Source organism: Euwallacea similis, chromosome 25, assembly GCF_039881205.1.
Source record: "Euwallacea similis isolate ESF13 chromosome 25, ESF131.1, whole genome shotgun sequence".
Taxonomy (NCBI): Eukaryota; Metazoa; Arthropoda; class Insecta; order Coleoptera; family Curculionidae; genus Euwallacea; species Euwallacea similis.
The window spans coordinates 2,042,607-2,055,191 of NC_089633.1; the positions used below are offsets into that span (position 1 = coordinate 2,042,607).

The 12,585-nt window shown below is 33.6% G+C and overlaps 1 protein-coding gene across 5 annotated transcripts; it reads right to left on the reverse strand.

The window, feature by feature from the left end:
• Positions 1-157: 157 nt before the first annotated feature.
• On the reverse strand, positions 158-12,281 carry BuGZ (Bub3 interacting GLEBS and Zinc finger domain protein). Of its 5 annotated transcripts, none has more exons than XR_010752748.1 (10): positions 12,092-12,281; positions 11,755-11,963; positions 10,434-10,683; positions 10,101-10,240; positions 9,393-9,613; positions 8,987-9,140; positions 8,193-8,312; positions 7,128-7,231; positions 6,908-7,072; positions 158-5,563 (listed from the first exon to the last, which is right to left on the reverse strand). XR_010752748.1 is itself a non-coding variant. In XM_066402395.1 (8 exons), exons 1-8 carry the CDS (start codon positions 12,130-12,132, stop codon positions 5,478-5,480), a joined length of 1,221 nt encoding a protein of 406 aa, XP_066258492.1. In that variant the 5' UTR covers positions 12,133-12,281; the 3' UTR covers positions 158-5,477. The 5 variants fall into 5 exon arrangements, 2 of the variants coding, with proteins under 2 accessions (XP_066258492.1, XP_066258493.1); XR_010752749.1 differs by having other exon boundaries at positions 7,128-7,256; XR_010752750.1 differs by lacking the exons at positions 11,755-11,963; positions 12,092-12,281 and adding an exon at positions 11,570-11,698 and having other exon boundaries at positions 6,908-7,231.
• Between the last annotated feature and the right edge of the window lie 304 nt (positions 12,282-12,585).

Below are 12,585 nucleotides of genomic sequence, written 5' to 3' on the forward strand. Positions count from 1 at the left end.
CTTCCCCCCTTTCAGGCTATGGAAATTTTCAGGAAAACTTCGAAAGTATTAAAACGGTTTTTCCCTTATATCAACTCCTTAGAATCCCATATTCACGTGAATTACTTCCGAAAGTTGAATCTTGCACAGAATAGATAACGTTAAAAACACACTCTCATTTCATTAAACAATTATATTAACCCAAAAAAATTCACATTACACTTATCATTTTAAATCTACCTTTAAACAGAAATAAATACATCAATAGCAGTGTTTTACAGGGGTGGGAAGTCACTCGACACCAATCCAAATCTAATAACACCCCCACAAAGCCCTACGCGAAGACAACATTTCTCAATAAATACGAAGCCTTTCTTAATACACAACTAGTAAATAAATTAAATACATTCGGATTAGACCTGGTGACTCCCCTGCCAACAGGCCTTCGAAGCCTGTGATTGTCATTGCTGGAGTTTGCAACCAACCAATCACAATCGCCTGTGAGGTCAAGCCAAGTCAGTAGCAGGGGACTGAGGACCCAACAGCTAAGCTGTGACGAGAATCACCTGTATTAAGTTAACTTCACGATAACGGCGTTTCATGAGAGGCGAATGACAGTCATGAAGTAAGTAGTGTTCACATCGTATGGAATAGTATTATGATTGACGCGTGCTTCTTAAGACTAAACAGAGAGAAAGTTGGGTGAAATGTCACATTTTGAAGGGAGTGCTAGTAGTTCTAACTAAAGTATCGCAAAGTAACGAAATACAGGGGGTAGCCCCAATCCAACAGCGATAAGGCTGTGACGGGTATCGCCTGCTGTCCTTTTAGTATTTATCTACCAGCCCCTGTGTACAACGAAGGCAAATTTTTCACATTGAGGAAAAATGCTATTCATTCATTTGACGAAATACTTTTAGTATTTTTACCTAATAAGTAGCAGTATTAAATTAGTCCAGTAATTTTCTATCTATAGACCTCATAAGCACAAAGATCAGATTTTTCAGATGATACAAATTTGAATTTCTCTATGGTTCCTGTGACTTTTTAGTTTTTCGTTCGCATTTATATTATGTTTTATGTATACAAAATATTTGCCAGTGGTAACATAGGAGAGTCGATGAGAAAAACGTGAAGCTCGCTATTTTAAAATTTCTTAAACGGGCTAATTTTAATACATTAAGTGCCATTTGCTCCAGTCCCTCCTAAATGGAAATTAAGCAGAACCTTAAAAACCCCCATATAAAATATGTTGGTGTTACCAGACGTCACTAAATTAATTTTAACGAAAAAAAAGTAGCTTCACGCGATTCTTTTTATTTTATTTATTCAAGTTTTGGCCGGTCGGAGCCGAAAGAAACAACAGTGCAAATGAACATCACAATGTGTAGTCAAACAAAGTTATTACAAGTCAACCTGGTAAGTCAAATAGTACTTTCCAAGTAAAAAATTTGCCTTAAAAATACCATACACCTCGGTTGAAATTCAAAAGATTTACCTTAATTTCAAAAGGATTGCATGGGCGGTCTCAGGTTTGTAATATATTCGAATTATGAACTAACTCGTTACTAACCGTGTATATTGTAACTTTATAAAGAAACCTACCTTCGTCGGAGATAAAAATTACTACTTCCAATCGGAATAACAACACCTAGTTTCCTACTAGTAACTCGTAATGAATGGACAATATAATTATATTGGTTTTTGTTATTTTTAGTAGAACACAATCTTTTATTAAAGTGACTTTAAGCAACAGACCAAATTGCAGTCAGACGGTTTTAAAGCTTACCTGTTTGTAACAAATAAATAAAATATACAAACCTGGGTAGGGATTCACATATTTACTCGTCTGATAAATGTCATGATACGGCGTTACAGAGAAGGTTAATACATATTTTAAGAAAATCATTCAGTAGTTGAGGCAGAAATTTACATTCTCGTCTCAACATCTCAAATCTCACTAAAACCATGAACATGTGAGAAGTTCCAAAAAAATGTCGATGAATAACGTTTGAAAGTAACATACGAAAATCAATTCACAGGTGATGCTTAAGGTTGTATAGTACGATGTGGTGTGGCAAAGTAACTTGGGGATTAAGGAAGTTTGAAATAGGGATCAAAACACTTTTAAATTACCCCAAAGGGGAATTTCATAAGTTGCTTGTTCCTTGGACGTTCTGGTAACAGTAAAATCTTACATAAACAGAACTATATTTTTTTAAGTTACTCAGAAAACAGATTTTCTCCCATTAAATTTATGGGTATTAAATAGACAAAAAAAGCAGCAACTTAGAAAAGTATTGTATAGTTCTCATAAGATATCCGAATATTTATTAAAAAATCGGAACTGCCAATATGGTTCCAAAAGAAATTTTCTATCTCAAAAGGCATTTTCCTCTCTTGATACATTCAGACTGGATATATGTGAATCCCATTGTTAACTTGGATGTTTTAGTGTTGGGATATAATCGCTTAGAGAGAACAGTGAAAAACACCATTTGGACAAGTATTCATTGTGCCAAATTTTGTTGAAAGTTTGAAAAAACGTTTTAAATCATTCTAATTGCGTTATGTAGTTTTACGCTTAAAATATCAACCGATACGAGAACATTATTCCTGATATATAGGATATAAATATAATTCTCTATCAAACTTTGCGCGCTGATCTTAAAATCAATTAAATAAGTATGGCATTGTTAATTAATTACAGGTTTCACACGTATTTTTATAGGGTAATATATTATTTTTATGACATAATAAGGATTTAAAAATGAAAATTAATTATTAGTGTCAAAAAGCGCAGTGGCGTTTCACATTTGTCGCCACTGCTAAAACTAAAGCTTTTTTCATTGTAAAGAAAGTGCATGCTTTATTATAACTTGCATCGAGTATTTTGGATAACAAATTACATATATTTACTTGAACTTTTTTTTATGTAAAATCAACGCCCGAAATTTGGTGGAGTATTTTAGTTACACTCGGTATAGAACTACTCACAATTTTAATTTCTTGATAATTCAAATGTTTTATACTTACATTTTTTACTTCCCTATACCAAGCAAACATTTCAAAGTATACAGTGTGTCAGAAGTATGGACAAAAGACAGATACTACATATTCTTCAGGTGAAATAAGTCAATTAACTTATTTTACTTCTGATAATTCAGTTTAGTTAAGTTAAATCGGTCTGTATTCACTTGAGGAATTGGCGAAAATCCTTCTTTTGACTATATTTTTCTGGGACACTCTGGATACACAAATTCACTGGAACTTAGGAAACCGCTAATATAAAAATATTTGCAATACCAGTGGGCTTTCAGTTGCCGGTATTATGAAAGCAAAATTATTTTCATCTTTTAAACCATTGCTAACCTCAGCGGAGACTCATCTGTCTTTACAGAGTTGTTTATAAAGTAGAAAACTTTGACCGGAATTTACTTAATCACAATGTCCATAATGCTGTTGCCACTGTTCTATTTTATTTGTTATCATCTGCATCCCTAAACACGCATCCAAAAAACCATGAAGTACGATTAAACGTGAATATTTTTCAGCAAATACAAAAAGGAAACATAATTAAATTGCCAATTTAACTTGTTTCTGTGACCTTTAAATGCAAGTAAATTCATATTTATTTTACCGCCCATTTCACTATGTGGATGTATAAAAATTAAAAAACACTACGGCGTATACGATCCTTGAAAACAAATCTTGAGAAAGAGGTAGGCATAATGCTTCCATCTCAAGATTTGAATATTCAGTACGAAAATATATTTTGTTACGGAACAATGAATCCTCTTCCTTGTTTGATCTCGGTGCGAAGCCTAAAAATTAAGTGTCTCTGTTGGGTTTGGTATGGTGTATTACTGCTCGCCTGCCTGTCATGTGTTCTAAAATTTTTAACAATTCTTTTTTTCTTTGATTTCTTGGGTCTTTGTGCCATATATATATATATATATATATAACACAAGTGAATTGGTAACCGCTTTTATTTACAGTTTCAAGTGGCAAAATACTTTTGGAAAAAATAATATTTGTTACAGCGCTACTGGAAGAGATTTATTAGCATTCCCGTAGTACCAAAAATTAGGTTGTATTGGTCCAAAAAATATGTACTTGCCTTTATTAAAAATAACAAGACAAGAACACGATTCTTTAGCATCAAGAGTTAATGATGTTGAAAAATGTAATAAAATTTGGAGAATTTTATTTTTTTAAGAGTATTAATATATTTTTAAGAGTGTTACATGGTTGTCATGCCCAAGTAGTCTGATAATGAAAGTATCGATGAAATGATAATGCCTTTAATTGACCCTTAAGGATTACGTCAGTATTACCCTAGGGAACCAAATCCTGTAGGAATTACAGTTTTTGTACCTATTAATAGGTCAGTTTGCGATATGACAGTATATTAGGAAAATTTATCTTTCTCTGCAGATTCTACAATACAGAAATATACTTTGGGTCAATCGACAATCCTCAGTTTATGCGAACCTTGTTCCTGGTCACCACCTTTTCTTCCCATTTTACTATTAATTACTAATCACAACAGTTTGGGCCTCCGGAGATTATCATTTCCATTACAACCCAGGAGGAACCAATTCAGATGGAAAACAAATTGGAATAACTAATATAGTCATACATGTTCCTTATTTAACATTTGTTAACCTGCAATCTTCAAAAATATTCCAATGAACCTTGAACTCTGAGAAAACAATGGAAGAGAAAGTTGTTTTTTTAACAAAAAGGGGAAATATTTTATGATTGCTCCAATGTTTATGTATAAATTAGTTTTTTCCTTTAGGGAACCAGAAATTCTGATGACTGATACCTGAAAAGGCGACTTAAAAGCCACAGAAACAAAAGCAATATGAATAATTCACGCGTTAAAACCCAAACTCTACCAAAGTAATGATCGTGCTCCCTGAATTACTTCAAATCATGAATCTTAACTCTAAGAAAATAATAAAATTTGACCAACCTTATGGTGTATGCCAGATCACTTGGAAGAACAAAAAATAAAATAAAAAAACTACATACCGAGCGTCGCTTGGTTTGACAGTTCGCAAACCTGTCAAAAACAAAAAAAATAAATCAGTTTTTGTAGAACTATTATCACTAAGAACGTGCACTTATGACTTGATGTTAATAATCGTAATAATTGTCTAGTGTTACTGTTGCGAGTCTTTATAAAGCATTAAAGTTTGGAAAATAGAAAAAAATCGTGTAATTTTTTGAATTGTTATTCGTGATCCTTTTACAATCGCGCGCAAGTAAAGTTAACAAAAAAAACTATTTTAGATTAAACGAAAATAAGTAAATTTTTTTTGCAACAGTGCAATTTTCAAAATGACAAAATCTCAATACACTGAATCGGAAAAGACCACAACCAGGGGAATTCGAAAAACTGAATTTGGGAATCGCACTTAAAACTATAACTTATTAAATAGTGCCACTTAAATTTAAACTTGCGGATGGTAGAGGATCATCACTGAAGATCATCTGAAGCGAGGCTGCATGATCATCGGACCGGGAAACATGGGCGCAGCACCGTACATCATTCCGGGGGGCATTTGGATCATGCCTAAAAGTTTAAAAAATGGCGTCTTAGTTTTTCTTAAAAAATATGACGTGAAGTTATTATTATTTCCGCTCCTTCTATAGCGATATGCTCCAAATATTGTCTAGTGGTTAAAATGTACAACAGCTGGAGAGAGGTTATGAGTACAATAATAGGAATTTATGATAGCAGTAGCTTCTATTTCCTTTTTTTTTTAATAGAGATAGGATAGTTAGATATGTATGGATTAATGGAGTTCTTCAGATGGAGTTTGATACCGAATTGAAGAGATATAATTTGTAAAATAATAAGGACCCGGTAGGAAATTAAAATTTCATATGGACACAGTAGAGAAGTTAAGAATTACAAATTATGAAATGTAGGTTTTTAAAGGTAAACAAACATCCAATGCCTTGATAATAAGGCTCAGTTGTAAATTCATGTTGACTCTTTCAGACCTTTTTTCTAATATTACTAATATTTTTTCCAAATTAAAAAAATTATTGTCAATTGTTATAAAACTGGAATATCCGAACTATTTGTACTAATAAAAAATAATTTAAGGAGTTACACTTCAAATCAATCTCAAACCCTCGACTCCATGGCCATAAATAAACAATGATTTGAAGAAATCCACCCTTTACCAGATGAACTTAGTGTTATCATGATACATTAAGTCTACTGTTTCAATTTGCAAGTTAGTCGTAGAGAGCAAATCGCCAAGACTAAGAATTTTCTTGAATATTGCCATTTTTGCCGGACACAGAACCCCCACTGAGAATGCGAATATTATAACGATACTTACCTGGTAGCAATAATAAATAAATAAACACAGGGTGAAAAAAAAAGAAAAATAACATAGAGCTACCAAGAACCGCCACCCGAACTAAAGCAAATAAATACAACCAGTAACACAAATAATTCCTCTTTGACTAACTTACGTTAATATCTTTTCATATTAGCCCAAAGGCAAAGATGGCAATGTTCAAAAACCATCTACAGGTTTTCGGGTGATTAGTGAGTCATTCCTCAAAATCTAAAACTCCCCAACTAAAGGCCAGTTTACTTACCTCCAGTTAACCGCCTTTATTGCCCATTAACTTGTAATTTTAACACAAAAACTTAGATTATAATTTTAAAGGGCGGACGGAACTTTAACCGGAGATGAATAAATCGCTGCCTAAGGCATCACTGCGCGCAGTAGGAAAATCAAATCGACGGATGCAAATATAAATACCATCAATCAAATAAAATTACAAAAACCAACCAGACCACGGCAAAACTAAGCGAGTGACATTAAGTAAATAGTAAATGTTGAATAAATGCAATGCATGCTAACACATAAGAGTGCGTGAATTACTTCGGTACCTGCGTAGGTCGTCCAAAAATCGGCCCATACGTGACAACACTGTACACTGTACACGAGTTAAATTTTACTGTCAATGAGAACTTTCTGACTTGTGGAAATTAGCAAAATTTAGGTACTTTGATCGGCAACATCCTCATGATATCCAGCTGAATGTGATTATTGCACTAATGAACGAGAAATAAAAATCTAAATTCTAAAGAAAGCTCGAAATGTTATCACCTAATTCTTGATATGTCTGTAAAAAAGCAGCAAAGATGAATTTGTGCAGCTGTTTGGCTTTGTCGCTCGTTTGCATCTGTTTCTAGGTTGTTGAGGATGGCAAACTAACGCGAACAAAAACAGTGTCATCTGCTTAAAATCAACTTTATTTAGCGTTAAGTCAATTTGCAGTGATGAAAATCAACGGTTTTAAAGGTACAAAAAAGGTAATCTACCTAAACCTAAGGTTAGTTAACCCCTACTTCTGCGTGAGGAGTTATTCTCAAACAGGGTAATAGAGAAAATAAAACTAAGGTTAGAGTGCCTCGCAAAAAGAAGGCACAGCAAAACTCCTATAAAATATAGGTTTGTTGCTCTAGTTTGAATTTATTAAAGGCTAAACCCACTAGAAAGAATGTGTATATTAACTAGATATATCCTCAGTGTAGTAATTTATTGTTAGGAAATAATTCAAGGTCCTAATTTTTGATAATACTGTTCTTTCTTTAGTGAGCTCACTGAGCCTGAGATTAATTACGCAGGCTTAGAAATCTAATAAAAGGTTAGATTAGACACACAATTGCTTAGCTCAACATTTAAACTGGATAACAGCGAAATCACACACGTTTTTAAAGGCGGAACAGTGAAAATTGCCTTTCTTTCACTGTTCTATGAAACTTGTCAGTGTTAATCGTGTAAAAAAATAAATGACAAATAAACGAATACATTCAGTACTTAATAGCTGTAACAGGTTCTCACTGATGTTTAACATCTTTAAAGTCTATGAATTTTTTTAGCCAACAGTCCTTACAAGTCTTAATACTTTTCAACTTTGTCTCAGTCAGTATCTCTGTTGAAATCATTTAATTTCTGTCCCAAATTTAAAAATGAAATATAAAAAAATAATAAAACAGGACAAACTTTGACCGAAATTAACTTGGACATTAAAAACCCGCATAAGAAGAGAAAAACTAATAAGTAATTAAACAAAAAAAATCATTTTCGATGACAGTCTTAGTACGGACAAAAATTAAATGACCCCTAATCCTTAAGGATTTTTAAAAAAGTTCCCATTATTCTACCTACCTGGGGGCATACCGAGGGGGGGCGGCCGCATCAGGTGCCCCCCTATAAGAGGACCTCGTAACATGCCCATTGTGGGGCCTGCGACCACAGGTGCGCCTGCAACTACTGCTATAGGTGGCCCTGAAAGCAATTTATCTCCTTTACGTAGGGACTACATTCTGTGCATATCAAAGACGGCTAACGATAGATTAAACTCTTTAATTTAAAATCGTAATTAAATATAAAATGCATTCGACCTCTTTATTATATTAGAGTACTATATACTTATGAAAATCGCGGGTACATTTTACATGTAAAAACATAAAACATTCACTCATGTTGACATTTTATAATAATTGTCCCCAAACTGAAATATTAAAGTAACTTTAGTTGTGCATCTCACACTCACACAATGCCTCTTGTCCTTATTCAATCACCAATTTCATTGAATTGTATGGGAACAGAGGCCATTAAAACCTGCAAATCTGGCTTTTGAACTATTAAGGAAAAACGATACAATACGTCGTGATAAGATATTTAGATAAAAGCGTGAGGCAATGGTAATTTTGGCATGCTCCAATCACAGCATGTTACTACATGCGCCTGAACCCCGATACTAACAAAATTCTAAACCAAAGCTTATCCCAGATGACTACCATTCCTTACAGTCTAAATTAAATTTATTTCAGTGCGCCCTAATAAGGGAGATGGACAATCCAGCGTTTATTTCTGGTCACATGGCTTGTTATTATTTATGAAAGCGCTAACTTATCAAATATTCTTTAATAATTTTTAACGTAGGAGGAAACACTGACCTGACACTCGTACGGGATAAGCCGCTTGGGCAGCGGCTGCCGCCATTCTGCCCGCCATCATCGCCATGTGTTGATGCTGAGCTTCTTGCGCCTTTGCTTGTATAACAGCAGCTTGCGTCGCTGCCGCTTGGGCGACAGAGGCAGCCATCGACATCTAAAATACAAAAATGTATCTCATAGAATGACAACCATTTAGATAGATAATAAAATAGACAGAAAATCTATGTATTAGAAATAAAATTAAAAAGGCAATATAGATTATAGAGGAGATGTATCAAAAAGAAATATTATCAACAGGACTGCAAATGCATGAAAATGAACCCTTAAAAGTAAAAAATTACTGGAAAGAGGATTTTAAGAATCACTTTATCTAGAATTAAATTATATACCCTTCTAAATTACTTACCTCAGAAACTATTGTACTCGCACTTGATGCTCTATCGTCGTTCTTCTGCCAGGAACCTTTGGAGTATTTGGGATGCCTACCCCTTATCTCTTCTAATGACACATCCTCTAAGGGATGTATAATTTTACTTGACGCCCCTGTGGCAGCTATTGTATTTATTTTTGGTGGTGGCGCATTACCGCCCGGCGTGTTTGTTGTTGGTGGCGCACTGATTGTGGCACCTGATATGAGGAAAACATTCACCATACAACGAATATTAAATCAAATTGTTGCATAAAACAGAAAATTCAATAGTTAAAATTAAAATTTAATTTAAATTACACAACTAAAACCTTGATAAATACTAAAAGAAAAAAACATATAGGGTGCTTTCTTTTATACATCCAGACACTTCAATTGAACAGATCAGTGACTTGTTGGCATAATATTGTCCAGTAAATGAAAGAATCTAAGCCTCCTAAACAGAAGAATTCTAATACAATTTGACTTAATCCTAAACTATTAATCATGAAAATCTCTAGATGTGTACAATTTATGTAAACGAATTCAATCAATGCTTGTTATCAATGAATAAAGGAAAACGCTCATATGCAATGATTGAATATTAAGAATAAAAAGTTGCTTTAAACCCAGCTTAAGCTAGAGCAGTATTTCATTTTGCAATGAAATTTCTTTCCTCTTAAATTAGGTTAAAATTCAGAAGCCTACCTGAAGAAATAGGTTTAAAATCAGCGCCTACAACTGCTGCACCTGGCGATGATGTTGGAATTGCGCTGGGAAACAGAGGTTTTGGAGGACCTGGTTGGCCTGCCATCATCATATGTGGAGGCAGCATATGAGGTGACATTCTATAAAGACAGTTTTAAAAATATTTGATATTTAATTTTCTGGCGCTCGAAATGTTCAGATTCCCAGTCTCTTCAGTGTAGTGTAAGTAAACACAAACTTTTTCCAAATAAAATAAAAACAATATGACTACTACTGGGAGCTAACCAATAAAAGAATATGTCTAAGTAAAATATTGCTATTTAATACACATACCCTGGGTGCATAAATGGAGGCCCTCCTATTCCCATCTGTAACATTTGCATCCCTGGAGGCAATCCTGGTTGGTGATGCATTATTCCTGGTAGCATAGTTGGAGGCATTACTCCAGGCATACCTGGAGGAGCATTACCAAGAAGTCCTTCTGGCTTTGGCCTTTTATTTGCTGGTTCATCTTCATCTGATGAATCACCTCTAGTTGTCTGTTTATTTCTTTCATGATCTTTTAAGTCTGCTGGAGGTATACCTAAGAAAGAAGAATGAAATTAAATTGTATGTTAAGAATTTAACTATGTTAATTAAAAAGATCTGAATATATCTGCAAACTTGAAGTAAAAAGTATATGCAAATGTTGACAGTCAAATCTTTTATTTTGTCAAACTAGAAAGTTTCAAATCATACTCAACATGCAAAATATAAAAATATAAAGGCAAAATCTGCAAAGTATTAATTAAAGGTAAGTTCTTGTTAAACCAGAAATACAGACTTGTCATGGGTTTGTTACACCATTTCTATGAAGACTATGGTCTGCGTAAGTTTTTCTGGTTAAGCCAACTGCAGACAAACTTCCATAGTAGCATCAAAATAATTTTGAGTATTGGTGAAGTTTTTAGTTTCAACTTTCACTAGCTTTACAAGTTTTAGACTTAAAACTAAGATAGTTATACAACTATGCCCCAGCGGCAAAATTTTATTGGCCAATTCTGTATCTTTCGATGTAATATTATCTTAATAAAAGTAGTAAAGTTAATGGTGGATCATAAGGTCTTATTATGTATTAAGATTCTTGTCAATCAACATATGTGTTACGTATATATATTTTCATAATAATATAGGAATGGAGTAACAAATCAATGGCAAGTGTTTATTTCTAATTTAAACAAAACTGTAAGCTCCTGTCAGTATTGATAAAATCTCAATAATTTAGGTCTCTAAATAGGAGCCAAATTGCTAAGGTATTTTATATTCACACTGAAGGTAGTTCAAAATATTTTCCAAATATTTCTAAGATATTTTAGAGGTATTTTATTACACAAATATTCATCATAGATTTACCCCTCAGCTCTAATTTCAATTAAACAACTGGAATTAGGTAAATGCAAGACTAAGTATTGAAATAAACATTTACTTACTTGTAAAAAAACACATTAATTGCGGGTCATAATACATAATTCAGTCATTTAGACCACTATTTACTTAATTGAGCTTCAATATGTGGCAAAAAGTTGTTTAAAACTTTGGCAAGGTTATATTGAACACAAAAATATGAAAATATACATGCAGCTGTTGGTTTACTATTAGCTATTAATAGGCTTACCTTCCATTCCGTATATCTCTATATCTACATTTGACCTATTGGGCAATGAATTGGGGACTTTGTCAATGGTTTCTTTATGGACTTGCATACAGTGTATTGACAAACCAGGTCCTGTGTACAGTTTTTTGTGGCATATATGGCACTTGAAATGCTTAGCCTTTTGGTGTTGTATGAGAATTTTCTCATCTTCGAATTCCCTATTACAGTACCTAAATTTGGTTCAGGAAGTAATATGGTCTAAAAATATCAGTGGGTATGGACAGTTTTAAAATTAGAGCACCACAAGGTGTGGAAACAGAGGACAGCTTGGAGATTGTGGCAATTTTAAAAAGGATACCAGCACCAGGGCTTTGATTGTTTCTTCTTCTTGCGACCCATATTTAGTAAAAAATACAATTATGTACTAGATGATCACAGAAATGGTCTTATTATTATAATATAAACTAAAATTTATCACAAAACACGCTATTCAAGGTGTTTTCAACAAGATTTCAGTCTCACTTTACAAAATGGCGGAAGTTCTTGCATTTTTCCTTCATGTTTATTGGTTCTTGCGCAGATGGATAAACAACAGGGGACCAATCAATGAATAGTACAACGATTTTGTTGCAGAATCCTATAAAGAGATAGCTTTGTTTCTACTGCTGACTCATAGGTGGCGCTGTACGTTCAAGAACGTTCACATCGCTTCATTTTTCTTGCAGCCAGAGTTACATATTTAATTTGTCATCGATTCTTAATAATTATCCATTATTATTTTTGTATTTAAATAATGTTACACTGCAATATCATTAGCGCTTTGGGTCTAAAAAGTCCAGACCGCCTTGGCTG

Coding starts and splice junctions, on each gene's coding strand:
- BuGZ (XM_066402395.1), bottom strand. CDS start 12,132: ATGGGTCGCAAGAAGAAGAAACAATCAAAGCCCTGGTGCTG. Junction 10,684..11,754: donor AGAGATATACGGAATGGAAG/GTAAGCCTATTA, acceptor CTTCTTTCTTAG/GTATACCTCCAGCAGACTTA. Junction 10,241..10,433: donor CCTCCATTTATGCACCCAGG/GTATGTGTATTA, acceptor CTGTCTTTATAG/AATGTCACCTCATATGCTGC.